General features: G+C 42.3%; 1 protein-coding gene across 1 annotated transcript in view; it reads right to left on the bottom strand.

Moving 5' to 3' along the window:
* Nucleotides 1-10,832: 10,832 nt before the first annotated feature.
* MLYCD (malonyl-CoA decarboxylase) overlaps nt 10,833-23,440 on the bottom strand; it is a 71,316-nt gene continuing 58,708 nt past the window's right edge. The window contains exon 5 of the mRNA XM_075939987.1: nt 10,833-16,931. Within this exon, the coding sequence (XP_075796102.1) occupies nt 16,398-16,931 (534 nt within the window). The 3' untranslated portion in view covers nt 10,833-16,397. The remainder of the gene's footprint in view (nt 16,932-23,440) is intronic.

Below are 23,440 nucleotides of genomic sequence, written 5' to 3'. Positions count from 1 at the left end.
TCAGCCTGAGTATCCACAAATACCTCTGTGCCATTTCCTTCTGGAAGAGCAAAGACAAATCTGTTTAAAAGTGAAACACCACTTGAAACACCTCCACTTTCTCATCATTCATTCTGTTCTTAATGCTCTTCTCTTAACCTCTCTGTCCTCCAATTGTTGTTCTACTTGAAACACCTCCTGTTGCCTGATCTTAGATTACTTATGAATTTCCAGTTAACACCGTTAGCATTGACAGGTTTTGTGTCCCAGGATCAAGCCCAAGATTTAGTTCTTCTATGGGTGGGAAACCGGATATGCAGTTGCAACATACACACAATAGGAACCCTTGTATAAATTACAAATATTGTTTATGAATACAATGAGCACAGTCACCAACACCCCAGCGTCATAAAATAGAGAATGTACATTAATATTTCATTATCATATACTCACACCATTCCTTATAGAACAATTCGAGGTGTTAGCCATCGTTGTCTTCAACACCTTCACCTTCCTCAGTGACCATAATTCTGGCACCTCCTAAAAACTACATCTTCTTCCTCTATCACCCCTAAGCTGGGATGCCACTTTTATAATACGTTGTGCTGATGTTTGATACATATTCAGTAATAGATGCTTCCTTTTCTCCTTATTTGAATTTCCTCACCTTACTGATGATGAATGTCTTTTTTCTATATGTCGGTATATCATAGATCTCAGTTTATCAGCATATACATCAAGTCGTTACCATGGGACTTTTGCAGTTGTCTTTCACATTTTTTATTTCTGCCCTACCTCAGTACTCAGTCTTAGAGGTTATTTCAGATTTTTCTAAGTAATGGTATACCTGCTACATTTGAGGGTATTCTTGGAAGCCACTGAAGGTGGCTTGATGTAGGTAAAAGATCTCAGATATGAGCATTAACATTGCTGAGTGAAAGATCCCAGGCAGGTGAATGCTAGCTTTGTCTTAGCTCAACATATAGGATGTGGCCTGTAAGTCTTTTGTGTTATAGCCAAACTGCAAATAAAAACCTACTGTAACTTATTATAACAAACATATAATCAAAACCATAAGGAAATAAAAATCACACACACACACACACACACACACACACACACACACACACACACACACACACACACAACCTCTGCAAGCAAGCAGGTTAACCCTATAGGCTACACTCCACTTTCTCATAATCTACTATATACGGGGCAGATGACCGTTTTGTGGGGCCCCCCTTTGCCACGGCGCATGCGCAGGGCTTTCTGAAGCACGGGGCCCGGGGCAGCCTCCCCGTTCGCCCTGCCCTATATCCGCCCCTGACTATATATTTGGATATTTGGTGGAGTTTGTATGTCTGTCTGTTCAAGAACGCCTCCCAAACGGTAAGAGCTAGGACCACCAAATTTGGTAGGCAGCTTCCTCTTATCACAACTTGACACAAAGTCAGGGTTTGGTTGTGCCGGGACAATTGGATGTGCCTTATGTGCAATTGTTTCTCATAAAATGGAAAGGGGGCGAGGTCTGTTAACAGAGACAATTACGTGGTATAATGACCACAATGACCCTGGCAACAAGGGGCCAGAGATGGGGATCAGGACAGCTATAACCCACTTGGGGCTAGCAGGAGACAGAGTGGTGAAAGGGACAGCTATCTACTATATATCTGAGAGAGTTTGTCAGTTTCTGGGTCTGTCTGTCTTTCCCCCAGTTGGGAGACATGCACCAATCCCCCAGTTGTGCCTCCAAGCTGCTGCAGTGAGAGGGGGCTGGGGTATTACTCTCTCCCTGTATACTGAACTCCTCATCTCCAGCCCCGCCCCAGAGCAATATTTTAAATGAAGAGAAAAACTTAATTGAATTAAGGGCCAGAGTCACACTGGGTAGGTCATCTAGTTCTTGATATTTTTAATGCTCTTCCCATCTTAATGTCTGCATCTCTTGATCAGTCCTACAGCAGCCATTTCAACTGGTTTTCTAACAACTCTCTTGCTTGATCAGATACATGCAGAAACATGCACGGAATTAAACATGTGCTGCTCTGACACACAAAATAAGCACTTGTCATAAATTACAGCTGTGTTTATACAGCTGTTAGACAGGTTGATATCAGTGACATACATAGTGATGCCCGTAGATAAGGTTGCCATCACTTTTCATTATAACCAATTGACAAAAGACTTATAATTTTAACCTACTTTACTGCACAGGCTGAAATTTTCTATGCCAGATGTCTGCCTCAGGTTTGTAATTTTTTGGTTTTAATTTTAGCAAAAAAGGTTTGGCTTTTTCTCAGAACAAGGTGGGGGGGGGGGGGGGGAAGGGGAAGAGGCAGCTTTTCCCATGTTCAAATTTCTTAAACCAATTCATTGAGAAACATTGATGCCTCCAGCTTTTGGAGCAAGCATCTCACTGTGTCAGAGAAGCACTTTTTGCTGTTTCCATCAAGCACCACATTTGGCTCAATTATAACCCTGTGAAAATCTCTTTCAGGAGGGATGTTAGATTTTTGGCAGCTAGTCTCTAAAGAGTGTGTCCATGCTCCAGCTGAGGGAGCTAAGACACATGAACTATCTACCCTTTGCTCTCAGTGAATCTGCTACTGGTGTCTAGGCAGCATGGAGAAGAAATAAGGAGTCAGGTTGGCTGGAATATAGAGAGGTCAAGAGCAAGGCCTAGCGCAGGGGTGGCCAATCTGTGGCTCGCAAGCCGCATGCGGCTCTTCACCCCTGAAAGTACAGCTCACAAAGCTTCCCCCGCGGCAATTGAAAGTGGTGTTGGCAAAACGGCATCGGCCGACAGGAGCCTGATATGACAAAAAAAATCCTAACCCATGATTTTTAAAGGGTCAGCATCTTTTTTTTGTTTGTTTGCTCTTTTTTGCTCAACAACTCTCGTTGGTGCGGCTCTTAGAATTTTTTCCGCCACTGTTTCGGCTCTCTTTGTTTAATGGGTTGGCCACGCCTGGCCTAGGGAATTAAAAGCAACGGACTGGGTCAAGAAGCATAAAGATTGGGATATGGAGCTGATGAAAGAAGGGCAGGATTGGCCACCCTTCAGAACTGGATTCTACCTGCCTCTGCCACAGAGTTCCAATGTGATGTCGGGCATCTCACTTAAACCAGACTTTTTTCAGGTGCCACTAACTCTGTGTTCCTCGTGTCCGAGTGCCTGACTTGAGGCAGCTGGGCTAGGATCTGCATAAGGGCAGAGTACTCACATCCTGTGCAATGAATGAAGTGGGGGTTCTGCCGAAACTTTAATCTGTGATCACGTAGTACAAGGCTGCATCAAAATCCACACATGGAAGGGAACAGACAAATGTTACAGGAACCACCTTAATTCTGGCAATGCTTAACTTCTAAGTGATTTATCTTACAGTATTACCCGTTTTAATGTTTTCTATATGTTGTGTATGTGGGGGGGGGGGGGGAAGAGTGTTATTTGCCATCATCTGAGAGCATAAACATTACAGCTAAATTATCCTATTGATTTTGAGATCTATAAAGTTGCATGTGGTGATCGAGAAGTCCCCGTTTTTTGAGAAAACCATGTACATTCAAGAATCTAGTACCAATTTGGATGTTCAGTATTTTGCTTTCTGTTTCTGAATGACATTCTATTTTAAGATATGGCACAACTCAGCACAAGAAGAAGAAATGTCCCCATTTTAGGAAACAGGCTGTTAGCTAATGGTATGAGATAATCAAGGGCCTAAGGTGCAATGTATGCTTTCAACATATAGCTATGTAGAAGTATACACAGTAGTATAATTCCATCTTTCTCCTTCCTCCAAACTCTCACCCCTTGAACAAAATATCCCGCAAGAATACTCAATAGCCCTTTTCTAATTCAAAGGAAAATTTCACATAAAAAAAAACTTCATGGGGAAAAAATAGTGGATTTAAAAAAGCAAATATCATTGATATTTTAATTACCTTTTAAAGATTTTCCTAGAACAAGAAGTCCATTTAAATATAATCTTAGATGCAGACTATAGGAGCCTAATGACTGTTTACTCACTATTTAAAGTTTCTGCATCATTTCCTTTTTCTGTAATTAAGCAGAAACAAGATAGGTCATTTTGATTCTCTCTCTCTCGAAAAACTCCATCTGTAATTAAGATTCTGTTCGAGTTTCTAATGTGATCCCAATAATCAGGGGTTCATGGAGTTCTCTGGTTTAAAGTCATGCTAGGTTGGAAGTTGGCGTACCTGTCTCAGCAAATCAGTTATCCTAATTTTCTCTTGTATTTGCAATGGTTTCAGCACATCATCGTATTCATTTGAACAGCTGCCGCTGAAAATAAACCCTGCAATTCAGGCATTTTTTAAAAATGGAAGGAGGTTTCTTTGATTTTTTTTATTTCATCATGTCAATTGGCATTGACAACGTAACGCTTCTGTTACGTCTTCTTGTTTTACTGTGACTTCATCTTGCCAGCATAGGCGTGACACTTTCTATTTCATCCACCCCTTGTGATCATTCTGACCCCTGGACTGTTCTTGCCCTTGGGCAAAGATTGTCTTTGCTACTTATCTGTACAGTGCTTAGCAGAAAGGTGCCCTGATGCTATTGTAGTATAACGAAGCTTTGCATTTCATTGATCTGCTAGTATGAAAATCATTGAATATCCGCAAGTGCTTAAAATAAGGATGGTAAGAGGAGGGACACTGGGTAATCGACCATTTGTATTGACCACACGATTAGTCAATAAGGGAAGATGCTGCCCTGAGGACAGGGGTTGCTGCCAGACTGGCTTCCACTGGTCCCCCCAGTACTGCTGCCTCAGAGAGGAGGGGGAGACAGTGCTGGGGAGAATCTGCTTTTAACCTAGCTTCCCCAGGGAGGGGGGGGGGAGAAGCAAGTAGTCGGTTTGACTACTCTTTTACATCCCTAGCTTCAACATAAGACCGTTGCACTTGTTTATATCAATGATAGCCCAGTCAGCATATGGCTCAACTCTCCATGTTCACTTGAATGCCAAACTCGTGTGCAATTTACAAAATAATCCATATCGGACCAAATCTTAGGATCTTTAATTCAGTACAACTCCCATCGACTCCCATGGCAGTGGGTTTATATATTACCCACAATATTTAGGCCTTAGTTACCATGGATTTACCAAGCAAAATTGCAAGACAGCATTTTAGCCCTCAAACTTTTGTCAGAGGAGGGAAGAGTTTGATGAAAGCTGGAAGCAAGGAGCAGCAGGCTCTAATAGTGACTGGTCAATACAAGACAAATGTACACCACGTCACATTGAAATAGGGCTATCAAGGACTGCTGTACGTGGAAGGGGGGATAAAATGGGGTCTAGCCATTTTTTCCCCTCAGCATGCATTCCCCACACCAAGAATAGAGTAGGAGAGACCACCTAGCCCATTCAGGCTAGGTCTACACTGGTGGCTTCTTGCGCAAGAACATCTGTTCTTGTGCAAAAACTTGCCGGGTGTCTACATTGCATGCATGTTCTTGCGCAAGTAAATTTACAGTACAGCATTAGAAAACAGGGCTTCTTCTGGAATGAGACATTTATCCTTGAAAAACGGCAGAGCATATTCAGCGGCTAGCTAGCTGCTTTTCTTTCAGGAGATGTCAGTGTGTTAGCAGCTGGGATTGCGTGTCTGGGGACTATTTGAGCCTACGGTCAGCCTCAATCAGCTGTGTGATCCCCTTCCCCGTGTGGTTTGCTTGGTGATCGGGCTGACCTAAGAGAGGCTTTTAAAACAGAGGCTAAGCAACTAGGGGTCCTAGTACAACCAGTATGGCTAGGAAGGGCCACATCACCTATACCAACACTCCTCCTGTCTCCTCTGCCTGCGCCTGTAGCCAGACAGACCACCTGACCATGGGTGCCTCTACCCAGATTCTGGTGTGTTTTTGCACAGATTGGGGCCTGCATTTCCCACTTAGAAAAATCCAGGCTGGAGGGACCATCCCATGTGACAGGTGCCTCTTGACAGAATGTCTCAGTATCAGGTGAGAGAGCTGCTGGAGGAGGTGGCTATCCTGAAGAGCATCCGTGCCCATGAGGAATTCTTTGAGAGTATTCCTGCAGAGGCATCTAAGGCTGAGGAAGCTAGCCAGCTACAAAGGACTGCTGGCACACCATTGCGGGAGCAGGAGATAGCTCTGTCTCAGGGAGGACACTGGCCGTAGGCAGTGCTCCACTCCTGCTCCTAACCCACCCACCATGGCTCTGGGGAACCATTAAGCTGCCCTGGTTATGACAGATGAGGAATCACCTCCTGAGGCAGAGAAGTCATGTACCCCTAAGTCTGCGAGGTCTGCAGCCACCCCTCTCTGGATCAAATGTAGTGGTGGTTGGAGACTCTCTTCTGAAGGGGATAGAGGCACCCAACTGTGACCCTGACATCCCGGGAGGTATGCTGCCTGCCAGGGGACTGTATCAAAGATGTTAGGTAGGGAGTGTTGAGGGTCATCTGGGCCTCTGACTACTCCTCCACATGGGCACTACAGATATTGGAGGTGTGACTTTTCAGCCCTCAAACCTTTGTCAGAGGAGGGAAGAGTCTGATGAAAGCTGGAAGCAAGGAATGGCAGCCTCTAATATTGATTGGTCAATACAAAACAAATTTATACCGTGTCACATTGAAATAGGGACTCTGGGAGTTCAGGGAGCAGGAGGTGTCCTCTTGGATCCTTCGAGGAAGGTAGGGGCCCAAACAGAGAGATGCATCCTGGAGGTAAATGTCTGGTGGCAAAGATGACGTCACCAGGAAGACTTTGGTTTCCTTGACCACTGGATGCTTTTCCAGGAAGGACGCTAAGCAGAGACAGGGTTTACCTATCAAGGAAGGGGAAATATTTAAACACAGACAAGCTAATCTAGCGAGGAGGGCTTTAAACTAGATTTGATAGGGGCAGGTGACCAAAGCCCACAGCTAAATCCCACATGGAGAGCTAGGAGATGGATCAGAATCAATTGCCTAGGAAGGCTGTGAAATCTCCATCAGTAGAGATTTGCAAAAGGTTAGACGAATATCTGACAAACATTTGTCAGGGATAAGGATGGTGCTTGGTTCTACCGTGAGGGCAGGGGACTGGACTCGATGACCTCTCAAGGTCTCTTCCAGTTCTATGATTAGTTTGATTATCAGCAGTGATGTTTCAATGGTGTCACTTCAGGCACTATTTCAATGCAAGTGCCCCACAGTACGGTTTTGAACTACTTGTAAGCGGATACCAGAACACCACTACTGGACACAAAGCAGCTGATGCCATGAGGGACAAATGCCCTGATTAGCAGCTCCTTCGATCAGGCACCAAGTGCCTCTCTTTCTGCACAGAACAGGTATAGCAATGACAGTGCGCACTCAGAGCTGTTCTGTCCATAGACTTCAGTCCCCAATCGCAAGGACACTCTGCTCTGGTTCGCCTTGCCTTTGTGGGCTTATTTCTTCATATTCGATGGCCCTTGTCTACATGGGAAAGTTGTATATCTGTTTAAGTTCACACCTTAGGATAACAGTCAGTGCTTAATTTATAATGAAAGAGGGACCAGGATTCAAGCACATTTTTTACATTGCGAACTACTGCAACAAGCCAGAGTTATGAACTGCCAAGCCGAGAGATGCGGGGGCTCAACCCTGGCACTGATTAAGCAGTGGATCTAGATATGTCAGTGAAAACTGCGTTCATACTATTTCTCTTTAAAAAAAAAAAAAGCCACTCAGACTACAATAAGTCAATTTGGAACAAGTTTAAGTTAAACCAAAATAAACCAGTCTAAGAATCAACCACGCTGGGGTTTGCATTACACTAGTGCAAATTTTGGTACTGATTAGTCCTTTGACTCAAGACATTTAGGTTCCTAAATTACACAGATTTCAAAGGAAGTGAGGCACCTTAGAAACTATAGGCCAGATCCTCAGATGGTATAAGGTGGCGTAGTTCCACTGAAATAAATGATGCTACACTGTTCTGTTCCAATAACTCCTTTTTTAAAATCAGGCTACGGCTACACTGCCGTTTTTTTTTTTCTGGAAGAAGATATGCAAATCGCTAAGCCCTCACACCAGGGAAGTTTCTTCATCCTGGGGTCTTTGGATCATCCTCTTGGACTTGTTACACACCCAAAGACAAAGACCTGGATAAACTTCCCATTGTTTTATAGATTCCCACTTTTACATGGGAAGTTACCTGACCAGTCCCAGTTAAGGAGGTCGCATGACTTCCTAGGACCAACCACTGCTAAGACTTACAGGACAAAAGGGGTTGTTTACATATGATTTCCCAGACATTAAGTTGTCCCAGCTTTGGAAACTCCCTTGATGGCTTTCCTTTGCACATTTAAAAACCATAAACGATTCCATACTCCATATATCTAACTTTACACACAAGAATGTTCCATACACCAAAATGAGACATACAGACCCAGCGGATGAAGACCTGAAGATTGGTAGGTTACATGAGGCAATTTGTCCAAAGCATCTTTTGAGTTATGCATATTTCTGTTCATAAGTCCATTTAATAAAGCATGGGGGAGGAGATCCATGGCATCTTCCCCCTGAAATTACCACCAGAGGGTTGGATAGTGTTCAATGAAAAGGCATTGTATCCAGAAGTTCACCTGCGCTTTGGTTACACAACCATCCCGTGTCACCAAGCCCAGTGCTGTCACGCCTGACACTTCCCCAAAATTCTGGGCTCCTGTCCCCCGATGGTCTGAAAACATGGTGGGGTGTAGCAGTGTCCTCAGAATGCCGAAAGCAGGATCTCCCCATGTCTTTGGTGTTTAGTCCCCATTACTATGAGGCAGATTCCCAACTGCAGTCTGCTCAGATGCCTGAAATCAGAGGAAATACCAAGCGTGACAGACTTACGTATGTGGGCTGCAGTAAATCTGACCTTTGGATGAATTTCTGTTCCCTGAGTGTCCAGGGCTTGGGGCCAGAGTATGACAGTGCACTGTGGAATAGCTGGGAGGATGAGTGTAGTCAGGTACTAGGAGGAAGGTGCTGGGAGGGGCCATTTATAGAAGTGGCCAAGAGAAGGCCGACAGCTCTAGTAGTGGAGGAAAGACTACCTGTTGTCTCTGACCTTAGGCTCCTCCAACACCACTCTGAGAAGGAAGCTGGAGACTAAGGAGGAGTCTAACCCCAAACCCATTGACTGGCCTATGACGAAGGTGGCTCAATAATGTGATCATTGCCTCCAGAAAGGGTGAGAGGCAATGTTCAGAGTCACAGTGAGCCTCTGACAAGTCCTAATGGCCTTGAAATGCAGGAGGCAAAGTTGGAGCTCTGTTGCCAAAGGTGGACTAATACACTTGAATCTATTTAATCCAGCAACCCTGGGAAACATGCTGGATTATAGCATTTGCTGGGCCAGAGAGGGCGCTGTGGGGTCTGGGTGCGAGGTGGGACTCTTACCTGGCACACTGCTTCTGAGAGCACGTGTGGCTCTGTGCCCTTTGCTGCTCCAGGCACCACCCTCCACTGCTATGGGTGTGATGGGGAAAAGTCTAGGGCAGAGGTCAGCAACCTTTCAGAAGTGGCATGCTGAGATTTAACTTATTCACTTCTACTTACTGGTCTGCGTGCCACTGGTACGTTTTAAAGTCCATAATAGTCCTACTTACACTTTAGCATCTTCATTCATAAATAAAGGTACCGTACAGTGTGATCTTTGGCCTAGCTTAGTTCTCCCATTTCAGATGGCCAGGGCCATGGGCCAGGACCATGGGCCCGGGCCACCCTGAGGAGCTGCTGTCATGGCTTCACTGTACCGGGCCGCCCTGAGGAGCCACTGTCATGGCCTCACCGTACTGGGCCACCATGAGGAGCCGCTGTCATGGCCTCACTGTACCGGGCCGCCCTGGAGAAGCTACTGTCTTGGCCACGCAGTCCTGGACCACGCTGGAGGAGCCACTGCAGTAGCCACATGGCCCTGGCCCAGCCCTGGAGGCGACACTCACACAGCCCCACCACTGCTGTCTCCTCCCACTGCCAGGCACGGTGCAGACTAACCTGGGAAGGGAGAGGGCTCCAGTGGCAGTCCACTGCATGGTGGTGGAGGGAGCTAAGCTTCCTGTGTGCCACTTATGGCACACGTGGTGTAGGTTGCTGACTCCTGATCTAGGGGAAGTGCGCTGCTGCACTGCTGTTTCCCCAGCTCGAGGGGAAGCAGCAGCAGCACACAGAGCAGCTTCCAGCTGCCCCTGCCCAGGACACCCAGCACAAGGAGGTTCAAGTGTACGCTTTGCCCTCTCCCTTCCCTTCCCCCCCCCCCCACACACCTGGTAACATCTGTGGCTCAGCATGATTTTAATTAGCTGGATGTCCATTTATCATGGGTGTGGCCAAGTTTCCCTAGGGCTCCATGATGTTTGTCTACAGCCCCCAATCCTGGCTCTCAGCGTTCTGTGCAGTGACTTCGCTCTAATTGACCCCTAACGGTTGTCTTAGAGTTCAGTAAGCAGTGGAAGTGTTGGTAATGCTACTAGATAGTATTCACCTCCTGTGGTTCGGCAAATTCTCCGGTTTGGCACCAGTCAGATCCCGAGGGTGCTGGAGTAGAGAAGTTTAACCGGTAACAACTAACCAAATGTAGCCCTTTGGTGCCTGTGTGTTATTCCCTAGATCATGTTGTGTCGTGTTCTGCAGTGAACACATTTATTTCATTTGTACAAGCGAAATGCTTGGGACACAAAATGCAGGAGTGCACTGCACAGCATCGGTTTAAGTCTATGGCCTTATCAGAGTTCTCTGATAACCAAGGACAGCACATGAAAACTCCTCAGCTGGGGACCAAAGGAGAAAGATGCCAGAGTGTTTTTTAATTACTTTTTATATTGAGGGGGAGGAGGTCTCAGTCATTGGTAGATGTTACAATAGCATTTTAATATCAACAGAAAATTGCCTTCACAAAGGCTACACAATACAATTTTCTACTTTGAATATTTTCTAGATTATCATTAAAAAATCATCATCGTTCAGCAGCTAGCTTAAACGACCAAAAGCAAATGGGAGTCATGCTGCGAAGGAGCTGTACTGCACAGTTACCTTTTACATTCTAACTGTGCCCTCCTCGGTGTCAGACAAACATTGGAAGACAATCCAAGTTTTGCTATGTTATTCCCGTCATCGCTTTGTTACACAAGTGCTTTTCAGAATACGCTTTGCCACTTCCCCAGACTGGGAGGAAAGGGGAGAGACGTTATCCTGGCAGCTTTGAGGAATAAAGCAGCATGTAAAAAGAATAGGATAATACCTCTCCAATGACATGCCTGTTGCCCCAGTCAATAGTACAAATGGTGAGCATTTCCTTTCCATTTTCAGCATTGTTCATTTTAAAGCAACCTTTACGGGCAAGCTGGATAGTTCGAGCACTGATGGGTATTTAAAGCCAACAACCAATGAAATAAATTGAGTAGGAATAAACAGACAGTGGCAGTAATGAGAGAAGACAGGCCCACTTCTGATCTCAACAATCCTTTCACAAAGGTTCTTTTTAAAATGAACTACATTTCTGATGCACAATTAAATGATGGCATATTTTGCCTAATTTGTTTGATTACCGGTGTAACAGATGAAGTGAATCAAGCAACTAACCACTGATGAGAGGGAAATATTTCTGCAGGTGCTTCAGGGCTGGTGGAGAACAGAGGTCCTATAGAAAATACAACCACACAATGCATCTCCAATGAAATGCTAAAAATCTTTGCTTATAATCTTCCAACAAACCATAGAGACATTGAAACTCTGTCTCAGTGGGAGAATCCACACTTTGCAAGTCTGATTTAGATAAGCCTGTTGCATCACACAAAATCTCTATCATCTTTAATAAAAGACTCTTATCTGACTTCCTCAAACCAGAAACAACAGAGAACACATGCAAGGCTTTTTCTTCACAAACAGTTGCATTTATTCACTCATAAAACCGACTTTTACCTTGAAATCAGGAGTATACAGATTACATAGAACTTTCTGAAGTTGGGAGAACGAAAAAGTAAATACATCTAACTTCTGATCACTGTTGAGAATGATAGTGGCACGTCCTGCTGTAAGGTGTTTGCTGAAAATGGTTTTTCCCTGAGTGAATATCATCCTGACAGGGTACCAGACTAAGCGCTTTTTTGACAGCAGCCATTCAAAGTTCAGCACCCACTCAACTGTTACCTACACGGGCTCACCCTCAGGGCTGAATGTGAAAGCAGTATTTAATGATGTTATACACAAAACAGGCTGCAGAGTTCTAGGAATACTAGGGAAAGCACAGGAGCAGGAAGGTACTCTTTGATTCTCTTTTCCTTGCTCGGGTCACAATTTTATGCAACAACTTTAGACCTGATACTTAGATCCTGGCAGGCAATAGTGAGCTTGCAGGTACTTTCTAATGCACTTTCCTACCACTACTGGCCATATGGGCAGGTATTACAGATAAGGCTAAGATTTTGTCACAGGTATTTTTAGCCAAACACAGAGACAGGTAACTGACAAAGAAAAATTAACAAAAGCCCACGACCTGTCCCTGACTTTTACTAACAAATCCATGACAAAATGGGGAGGGCTCAGCTGCGGGGGCCAATTGGAGGGAGGATAGGGGGGCTCCCACCACCTGTAGTGGTTCAGAGCTCTGAGATCCCATCCCTAAAGCAGCCAGGAGCTCAGGCCTCCCTCTGCCCACAGTGGCTGGGTGCTGCAAGGTCATCCGGCCACAGAGGCGCTCTGGGATACCACTGCCACCCAGGGCTTACTGAGGTCACTGGAAATCACGACTTCTGCAATCTCTATGAAAAAAAGTCATAGCCTTAATTATAAATATTAATGCCTGTACCCACCACAGTGTTTTATTCTACCAATTACAACTGGAGGTGTAAGCATTAGGAAAGCAAGGGGGTGAGTTAAAATCCTACTGATGACAAGATTCTTAATAAGGTCTTGTTCTTCATGTTATAAAAATAAACAGAAAATGACACAGTTTTTGTTTGCTTAGTCTTTAATTTAAAACAGCACCAGTCTACACACAGTATTAAAAAACAAAAACAAAAAAAAGGAGTCATACCAGGTCCGATCAGTCATCCATTTAGACTGTTGTTATGAACTGGGCCCTTCCATGAAACTTCCACCGTGTATCTATTTGAAAAGGAAGATTTCTTCCTCATCTCAGCGAATGATCAGCCAATTCCCTGACACTATCCTTTATAAACACTTGTCATTCTTATCTTACCAAGAGTAAATTCAGATGAACAAGTGCTCCCTCGGGAATATATGCTTGAAAAATTTCAGGTTCTTAAATTTAAGCTGATTGAAAAAAATAACTTTCAGGCATGAGAATGAACACACACACACACACACACACACAAATTTTCAGAAGGGTGAACATTAAAGAGTGCTACTAGAACTCCTAAAAAACTGAGGTATTAACATGAAAGAGCAATTGACTATTCACTATGGTTTGGTAACATTAACGGGTGCCACTCCAGTGTAAAGTCTGACTGAATTCATTTAGCCGGTTTTTACACTCTTATGTCCTTCAGAGTCTTTAAACATTGATACTATCCTCCCTGTAGGAAAAACTGACATTTAATATATAGGAAACACCGATATTTACTCCAAGAGCCATCAACAGCCAATTTTGAAAGGACTGAGTGGGCTCTGAACTGTGAAAATACATCAAGCAGCGCATGTGTTGTCATTCATATGAGATATTTGATGGGTTCTAGATGGACTATGTTTATCCTGTGAAGTACCATCCTGAACCTTGACATCCATGAGAGTTTTGCCAAGGCTTCCAATAACAGCAGGATTATACCCCTACTGCCAAAGCCTCTCAACTCCCCCTGATTTTAGGAAGGGGGTGGAAATCAAATTTTCAAAAGAAATTGGTACCCAACTGCCATTTTAGCCATATAAATAAATTACTAGACTTTCTAGACATGCTTAGCACCCGACAGTTCCCATTGTTCTTAATGGGCACTGGGCATGTCTGGAAAACCTAATCAACAGCAGGTTACTCTTACCAGTAACTAACTAAAAAAATTTTTCAGTGTGAAATGTTCCTGCCCCATTTGTATGGATTTGGAACCCTTTAGCTGGCAGCAACCATTGGGGCCATACATGGACTCTCATACCTGTGACCGCTCATCTGAGGGCATGGAGGCTAATGCAATCCCAAACACCAAAAAGGGCTTGTCCACATGGGGAGTTATTCCAGAATAGCTCTTCCAGATCACTTCATGTGCAGACTCTCTTTATCCAAAATAAGAGTGTCTTATTCCAAATTTGTTTAAAGTAGAGTAAGCAGATTTGGAATGAGGCACTTTTATTACGGAATACAAAAGTGTTCACACATGGAGTTAACAGGAATAGGCAATCCACTTTCAATTTACACACAAACTTACTCCATGTTAACCTTCATGTATGCACAAGCCCATCATTCACTCTCACGTGACTGAGTTGGTACACAGTGAGGTCTATCTGCTCTCAAGTATTAAAATAAACACAGTTCTCGTGCACCAGTTTTAAAATTAAAGTAACTGTTTTCTTGTCCCATTTGGCAGTTTCATTTACTCTAGGCCACTGACCGATTAAGCGGAGGCACTTTCCCCATTACTGGCCAAACAAAGGACAGTTTCCAATGGACACTACTCATGCCAAAAGGTTCCAGGAGTTTGCATACTTAATTCCACGAGTGGGAAATGAAGGGGCAAACTGAAAAATGTACTGATCTTGTCTTAAAAACTGTGTGCATGAGCCAAAAAAACAGTGTAATGAGCCAAGTTATTCAGAGGCAGTGAAAAAGCTATCTTTTGGCACATACTGTATTGCCCTCCAGCATATATGCAAAACTACAATTCAAGTTGAGCAAAGAGACTTAATTTTCCTTCAAAAATTTTGGCAAAACAAGATTCTTCCCTCTTCAAGAAGCTGGAAGTAATTTTTTTAAACTAGCATCTGACCAAAACTCATGGGTTTCCCTTAATTTGTTGACATATGAGATACCTGCTGACTAGATGTGATGGCTTTTGGAGCCATTCTTAGAAACATAATGAAAGCAGCATGGCATAGGCTAGTTGCCACTACTAATGTGAAGACCAGCTGCTCTATAAAAATGACTCTGTTCTGAGGGGAATAGTACATAGTGAATCCAGCCTTTCTGCATCATCACACTGAGAAATCTGCCATCAGCGGAAGCCAAGGAACATTTCATCTCTTTAGCAGATACTTAAAATAGGCCACACAGTAGGTGGGAAGTTCTTTGTTTAGTGAACACAAATAATTCTTCTGATTGTCATTTTTCCTGGAATAAAATAGCACATCTGGACAGTCTGACATCCCTTCACCTTTGCTTGCATAGGGGGAATAAAAATGTTCGTGTTAAGTCTGTCAGGAATTGTGTCCGAATTTCACCATACATCCAAGAAGCCAAAAATTCTGCATTCCAAATCTGCAGCTATCAGATGCATTGAAGGCAGTGATATCATTTCACTGGAGACACTAACATCAAGTGTGACTGTAATCTGAATATAGTACATTTTAAGAGATACATCATGTAACGTTTATAGAGCAAGACTTACTTTATTTTAATGTATTTCTTAACAGACCAAACCTGGCTTTTTATTATTAAAAATGCTTATGAACTTCTAAAATGCCCAATATTATTTATGGAGATTTAATATATATCGAGAGCATCATAATTGGGTCCTAAGCAACAGATTCTCTTCTCTTATTTAGAGCCACTGATTTTACTTATTAAACTATAAATTTGAGTGACAGCGATATTCAAATACAGTTACGTACACCTACTGTTTTAAGAAAAAGTCATAGAAACACAAGGTATCCTTGTTGCTCAATCACAGCAATGATTCAGTGTTGGTACTTTGTAATGCACGCTGAAAAAGCTGAAGAATGGACAAAACTACAGGTTATACAAAAGAATAAAATAAATACAACAAGGTACAAAAGAGAGAAAGACCTTAGTAAAGAAGTGCTGCGGATTGCTATTCTGCTTATATAGTTGAACAACAATTTCTATTACTTTTATCTAGTTATTTGATGCTGCGGAACCCCTCCTTCTGTGCTGTGTTGTTCTCAGGGTCAGTATAAGGTATCACAAGGGCAGAGTACAGACCACACAAGTCACAACTGTCTCAGTAAGGTTACTGAGATGAGTTTACATGCCCCTTTAATACACACTTCCAGCCCATCTGAATGTAAACCACGGCAATAATTCAACTACAGTGTGTCAGGCTTTGAGTATCTGGAAGGGCAAGTAAAGACAGTTATAATAATTTGGGCAGACTGTGAAATTTTGCATTCTGCTGTGACTAAGAACACAGCTCACTGTTTTATTATAAACATTCCCTTTTAAATATGGATACCCTAAGATATCATACCCTTTCATTCAAATGAGAAATGTTCACTCTTAAATTCTTCTTGAATATTTAAAGTTTGCTATTTTGCTGAAATTGAGACACCAAGGAAAGAACTTGTTCTGAAGCTTTGATATGTTTTGTCCCGAGGTATTCTGCACTGTTACTGGCTGTGTCCTCTAAGAAATAGCGATAGTTTACCATCATGCCACATGAAGCAGTGATTCCGCGTGGGCTAGTGTCTCCCATCCAATTTATCCGCCATATCACTGCACCATTCTGAAGGTGAAAGTTTGCTACTGGATTAAGGGCATAGCCACGGTGCTTCTCTCCATATAGGTACCATGCACAAAGCCTCATAAATGGTAAATGCAGTGCTGTGACCAATCTTTCCGATCTCACCCATTCATTGTTAGTTAACAGTCTCTTTAGCTTTTCAGAAACAGGGTCACCTGTGATTTTAGAGATTTCTAGGCATTCTGCATCTGTAAACAATTCATTTCTTCCTTGTTCCTTTGTTTGTGAAGAAAGAAGTCCAATGAGCCACTTGGTAAATCCTGGGATAGGTGACAGACTAGAAAACACTTTGATCTGAGGAAATTCCCCCTGTAGACCAAAAGAAAAACAAACAAACAAAAAATTATAAACCAAGCATGATACTTGCTTTTTTAAAACTAATGAGAACTCTGACAAAGAACAATTGCTAATTATTCTAAAAACTGTTCAGGATAAATTAATGACAGGAGGGACAAACAGTTATGAGAAAAGATTCTCTTCTTTAGTCAAAAGGATGATTTAGTACATTAGCTAATGGTGTGTACAAATACCACAAAAATCACCTGTCAACAACAGATTGGTTTCAAGTGTTTGCCATTTTGAGAATATTTTCTCCTTTACAATAATTATAATCTACACAATAAACCTTATCTAGGTCTATAGTAGGGGTGGGAAACCTTCTTTGAGGTCAGGGGCTGCTGACCTACAGGAAAAATCAGTGGGGGCTGCACACAAGTGAGAAATAAACAAACAAGAAAACACTCACTGACATGGCCCCCAACTGAGAAGAGAAAGACACTCCCCAGTGCCAAGGGGGGCCCAAGCTAGCAGATGATGTACACTTCTGCTCCGTGGGGTGAGGGGTGGTAGTGGGGGGCTGGAGCACCAGCATAGGCTCCCCACTGCTGGGGGAGGGAGGGCTCCAAGCCTCAGGGGCCAGATTCAGGCAAGCCAGGGGCTGCATCCAGCCCCCAGGCCTTAGGTTCCCCATCCCTTGTCTATCGGGATGTGATGTATCCTTCAACAACATAGTACTGGGATATACTCTGTTATGGCCAGATATCAATATACACAAACCACCACCCAACCCATAGGATTAAGTGAAAGGATTTGGCCACTATATAACTTTTTCCTGCATTTTTACAACTATTTTCTCACATAAGTACGTCTTCTGACAAAGAAATGTATGGATACTCAGGGGGGTATGGAATGAGGCTTAGACTAATTTTCTATAATAAACTCAAGAGGATTCTTTCTATTAGATACTTTAACTAGGCAGTGTGTCATTTTTAGATTTTAGGATGAATTGGTGCCACATATGCTAGAATTTTTCTGAATATAGCATTTACTGAAGTGTGAGAAGAGATTATATACCAAGGAACTACATTTCATATGTGGAGACCATTTTCATATTTAGCTAGAAGCCATCTTGTATAACAGAAACCATTTCAGCTTCTTGCTTTAGCATGTAGACCAGAGTGAACTTTCTGTCACCCCGTGAGAGAGGCCTACAGGATGGGCTACTGGAATGTGTTAATTGGGCTGGTTGGGACAGGAGATGCACTCCCTAGTACCTGCCCACCATCTTGCTGATAAGGCTTTGTTTTTCCAAGTTTAATTGATGATTTCTGTAATTGGATGCCCTGATGTCAGACTGTTTGGTTAAGGGTATAAAGATACCTCATCATCAATGATGTAGATATTGGGATAGAGAGTACGCTTATTAAGTTTGCAGATGATACCAAACTGGGTGGAGTTGCAACTTCTTTGGAGGATAGGGACATAATTCAAAATGACCTTAGCAAGTTAGAGAAATGGTCAGAGGTAAACAGGATGAGGTTTAATAAAGAGAAATGCAAAGTGCTCCACTTAGGAAGGAACAATCAGTTCCATACATACAATATGGGAAGCGACTGTCTAGGAAGGAGGATGGCGGAAAGGGATCTAGGGGTCATAGTGGACCACAAGTTGAATATGAGTCAACAGTGTGATGCTGTTGCAAAAAAAGCAAATATGATTCTAGGTTGTATCAACAGGTGTGTTGTAAGCAAAACTCGTGAAGTCATTCTGCCGCTCTACTCTGCACTAGTTAGGCCTCAGCTGGAGTACTGTGTCCAGTTCTGGGCTCCACAGTTCAAGAAAGATGTGGAGAAATTGGAAAGGGTACAGAGAAGAGCGACAAGAATGATTAAAGGTCTAGAGAACATGACCTATGAAGCCAGGCTTCATGAACTGGGCTTGTTTAGTTTGGAAAAAAGAAGATTAAGGGGGGACATGATAGCGGTTTTCAAATATCTAAAAGGGTGTCACAAGGAGGAAGGAGAAAATTTGTTCCTCTTGGTTTCTGAGGACAGGACAAGGAGTAATGGGCTTAAAGTGCAGCAGGGGAGATTTAGATTGGACATTAGGAAAAAATTCCTAACTGTCAGGGTGGTCAAATATTGGAATAAATTGCCAAGGGAGGTGGTGGAATCTCCCTCTGGAGATATTTAAGAACAGGTTAGATAGACATCTGTCAGGGATGGTGTAGGTGGAGCTTGGTCTTGCCTTGAGGACGGGGGGCTGGACTCGATGACCTCTTGAGGTCCCTTCCAGTCCTATTATTCTATGATTCTATGATACTAGGATTGATTGTATTAGCCAGCCTTACTGGGCCCGGCTCTGCTGGGACCATGTGTGGCTCACTTTGCTATATTAATCAATAAAGCTGTCTGTTTAGCCGCCTAAACTGAGTAAGGCTTTTGCTTCGACACATACTATCCATGTGAACTACAAATAATGCTGATGACACTTTAAGATAAAATATGTATGCTGAGAATAACAGACTTGATCCTATCAATCAACATTTACAGAATCAATGTAAGCATCTTTTAGGTACTAACAGACATATCAACAGAAAACATTTCCTTTGGTAATTACAAAAAATTGCATGCCAGTTTTGAGGTGCACTGACATCAGGATTAGATGATGTCACCAAATTCATTGTCATTTGCATTTAACACATCAGCAATTACTTTGGCGATCAAGCATGGTGGCTCAAGGAGAAAGGAAGAAGCCAAAATGCAATAGCTCAGAGAGCTTTTCTAATTACTTTTCACACTGAAGAGGTGGAGGTCTCAGATATTTGTAGACTTTACAACAACATCCTAATGTCAACACAAAATTGCCTTTACAGTACGTTTTTCTATTTTGAGTATTTTCTAGATTATCATTAAAAAACTCATCTTCATTCAGATGCAATCTTAAATTGACAAATGCCAATGGTGCTAATGCTAGCAAATTCACTCTGGGCATTCTAAACATAACAGTGCCTGACCAAGTGTCATGCACAAATATTGGAAGCAGAGCCCCTTTAAACTTATGGATGTCCAAAATTAGGACTAAAACCCCAGACCTCCTATGGATACCAAAAGACGTCAAAGAGGCACTTATGGGCTCCAGTCACATAGAACATCTTTCAGGACTGGAACCTAAGAAGCCTGAAATCAATTAATCTCTTCTCCCCCCCCAGTGCTACAGGATGCACTGCCCAAAACTGGCACTCTTTTATCTGGCAACCCTGATTTTCCAGGATCAGAGAGCCCCACGAGCCTAGCAGCAAGCGGGCCATTCAGGAGTGACATTGGAGCTGGCAGCAACCTGGCCAGCGCCCAGGAGCAGTGAGGACAGCAACCCAGGAGGCAGCTTGACAGAGGCTGGGGATAGTGGGGCCAGCTAGGGCAATGGTGTTGGCAGCACTGATGGTTGGCAGGATGGCGGGCTGGTGGCAAGGGACCTCCTCAGTACAGCAAGGGTGCTGAACCAGGAAGGTCCAACCTGTACTTTTGTCTGAGTCTCTATCATAGTCCCATTCTTGTTAGTCGCAGTCGAACGGGGGTGCAGAGTCTTCCCATTATACTTGGCAAAGTTAGCTGGTCTTGGCTGTCAAGGGGTCTAGACACCCTTTTGGTTCTCAAGTCTCTGAGGAATGGAAAGGGAAACCCAGGCATACCCAGCTAGGTTCCAGCTCAATGCTCTGAAATTAGAAAGATGTATCAAGACTCAGCAACTCCTCCTGCTCTGTCATGAGTTCTTTTCCTACCTGCCTTGGTTCTATAAACTTTCCCAGCCCGTAAATCTTTCTCTTTGCTTTAATGTTGTCTCTGGCTGACTTTTTGCCAACTTGAGGGCAGGACCTTTTTTTTTTTTAAACCAATTTGCTTGCTCCTGGGTATCTGCCCTGCCCCTCTGCTTCTCAACTCTTCTGTTCTCCCAGCTTGCTGTGAAGCTACTAATCAGCACTGACAAGTGGTTGTTGTATTAACTCTTCTGTCACCAGACCAGCAAGGGTCTATACATACCACATATACACATTTCTGTACATATTCCAAACAATCTGAATGTAACTTAAAAATGGATTCCTCACACCAAACATTTAGAAGCTTGTTTGGTGCTGAAAAAAGCCATAATGAAATAAAAATAAAACCCAACCTATACTTTGACCTCACATGATAGATCGTGATTTGGCGGAGAATATCTATCAACTGAAATAGTATATTTAGCAATCATCAGGAAAAATAAAGCAAGCCATTCATAACATTAGAATGTCCTGACCATGTTGCCATCTGTTAGATAATATCCTATTAGCGAGGAAAACAAATGTTTATTCTGCAGAAGTTTGAGAAAAATACTAAATACTTGTTAGCCAAAGGAAGTCTCTGCCTCCTATTTGTTTAATGGTATTGTAGCACTGCCATGAAATCCATGCCCCCCCCCCCCCACACACACACAAAATCAGAATAGTGGCAACTCTCCAAATTAAAAATAAATCAAATATACTAATACAATCCCTCTACTTCTAATTAATCTTTCCATTTAAAGCATTGCAGGACAACTGAATTCTGCAGATAAACATTTACTGTATTCTGTATTGCTGTAATTTGGTTAAATTTCTAGAAAATAGAAAGCATGTATACATCTGAAAATTCAACATTCTCTTCTTCCATGCATGACAACAAGTTTAAAAACCTTTGTTAAAATACAAGTCTATCATACAATTTACTAAAATACATCACTTACATGGTTTACTAATTGCTACAGTAAAGACTTACACTATACAATGATTTTCCATAACTTACAGTCCTAGAATGATCTCTCTCTTCATACCAAATCTCAGCATGCAATTCAATTTAAAGTAAGAATGAGGTGGCCAAAGAACAATACAGCATTGGTAGAATCAAAACCATGAAACACTGAGCTGCAGCACACTATGTACACACAATTTTAATATAAATATATCTAGTATAGATATAGATAGATATAGCTTGGACTGTCAAAGAGACCCAAAAGGAATGAAAAAAAAAAAATCAATGGAAACTGGAAGACTAAATTCCTCTGAAAATCCTGAAAACACGAGGTCTCTGAAGAACAAACAAACAAACAAACAAACAAATGGTCTGGTAGCACTTTATAGACTAACAAAACATGTAGATGGTACCATGAGCTTTTGTGGGCACTCCGGTCATCTGAAGAAGTGGGCTGTGCACATGAAAGCTCATGATACCATCCACATGTTTTGTTAGTCTATGAAGTACTACCAGATCGTTTATTGTTTTTTCCTGTACAGACTAACCCGGCTACCCTCTGAAGCTAACAAATAAACCTCCACCCAGAATAGACAGTGAATAGCGATCAAGTTACAGAAACCAGTGACCCTTCAGGGTAACATCTAGGGACGCATCTCTTGTTAAGGGTGCTTGAAACATCACACACAAAAATATACAAATCAAAGACATTTGTAGGCTGTAAGCCTCAAGTCTATGCTAAAATAAAGTTATTTTAACATTCTTAAATGTTAGGTTGTTACAAACTTGCCCATGTCTTTATTAAATTTGAAGAATTACTTAGAAGTGCTTTGATACATACGGTGCTTGGAGAACAGCTTATGTATTTGGTTTTAGTGTCTTGATTTATTAAATTTCCTTAAATGCTTACAAATAGCATAAGACTCTGAAATGTTTATTTGCAAATGTTTTGGAATTAAATGCAAGACTCATAGCTGCTTAATATTACTACCATATATATAGTAAGATGACTTATGCACAAATATAGCACCAAATAAGTTTGCTATTGCTATCATTATTTTCTGATACAGCCACTTAAATAAAAAAATATAGAAGCAATTCATTATCTGGCAATTTCCATAAAAACTCAGAAATAGTCGTCCCTTCTCCAAAGATTTGTAAGAAGGAGCAATATCTTCTATGAAGACTATTTAAGCTAAAAAGACTCTTCAAAAATCCTAAGTTTAAAAAAGATGGACAATTGTGAGAACTGGGAAACTTTTTATATAGAATATTTGTACTTATTTCAACCAGAATTTCAAGTCCTATTAAACCTTAACAATACTGGGACTATCTAAAAAAAATGGATTCAAGAGTGTTAAAATGCTAACCTATAATGTTCTGACAGTTCCCTTTTCAAGAATGACATAGTTATTATAGATTGCATATTCATGTTCTAAAGGCTATCAGGACCACATCACAAATGTCTTCAGCCACTGACCAGTTGATAGCAATGAACATTAAAATTCAAAGAAAGACCTAAAACAGGTGTGTCTTGAACCTCCACTCAAACAATGAAAGAATATTTTTTCTGAATTAAGCAAGAAACTTTGCTTCCATCTGTCAACTTCATTGGCAACCCTGTCACACTAATCTCTCATTGTGTTGATCTCATCTTTTTTGAGCAAGCAAAGAGCAGCAAGAAGACAACAAACAAAGACAACTCTATAGAGCACCAGGAAGGAGCAACTTTCCAATACAGCACCGTTTCTGGAATAGAATGAGATCACCAAGACT

The sequence above is a fragment of the Pelodiscus sinensis genome, chromosome 12 (assembly GCF_049634645.1).
Source record: "Pelodiscus sinensis isolate JC-2024 chromosome 12, ASM4963464v1, whole genome shotgun sequence".
Taxonomy (NCBI): Eukaryota; Metazoa; Chordata; order Testudines; family Trionychidae; genus Pelodiscus; species Pelodiscus sinensis.
The sequence above is the reverse complement of the archived record's forward strand: the minus strand, read 5'-3'. Positions and strand labels throughout refer to the sequence as shown.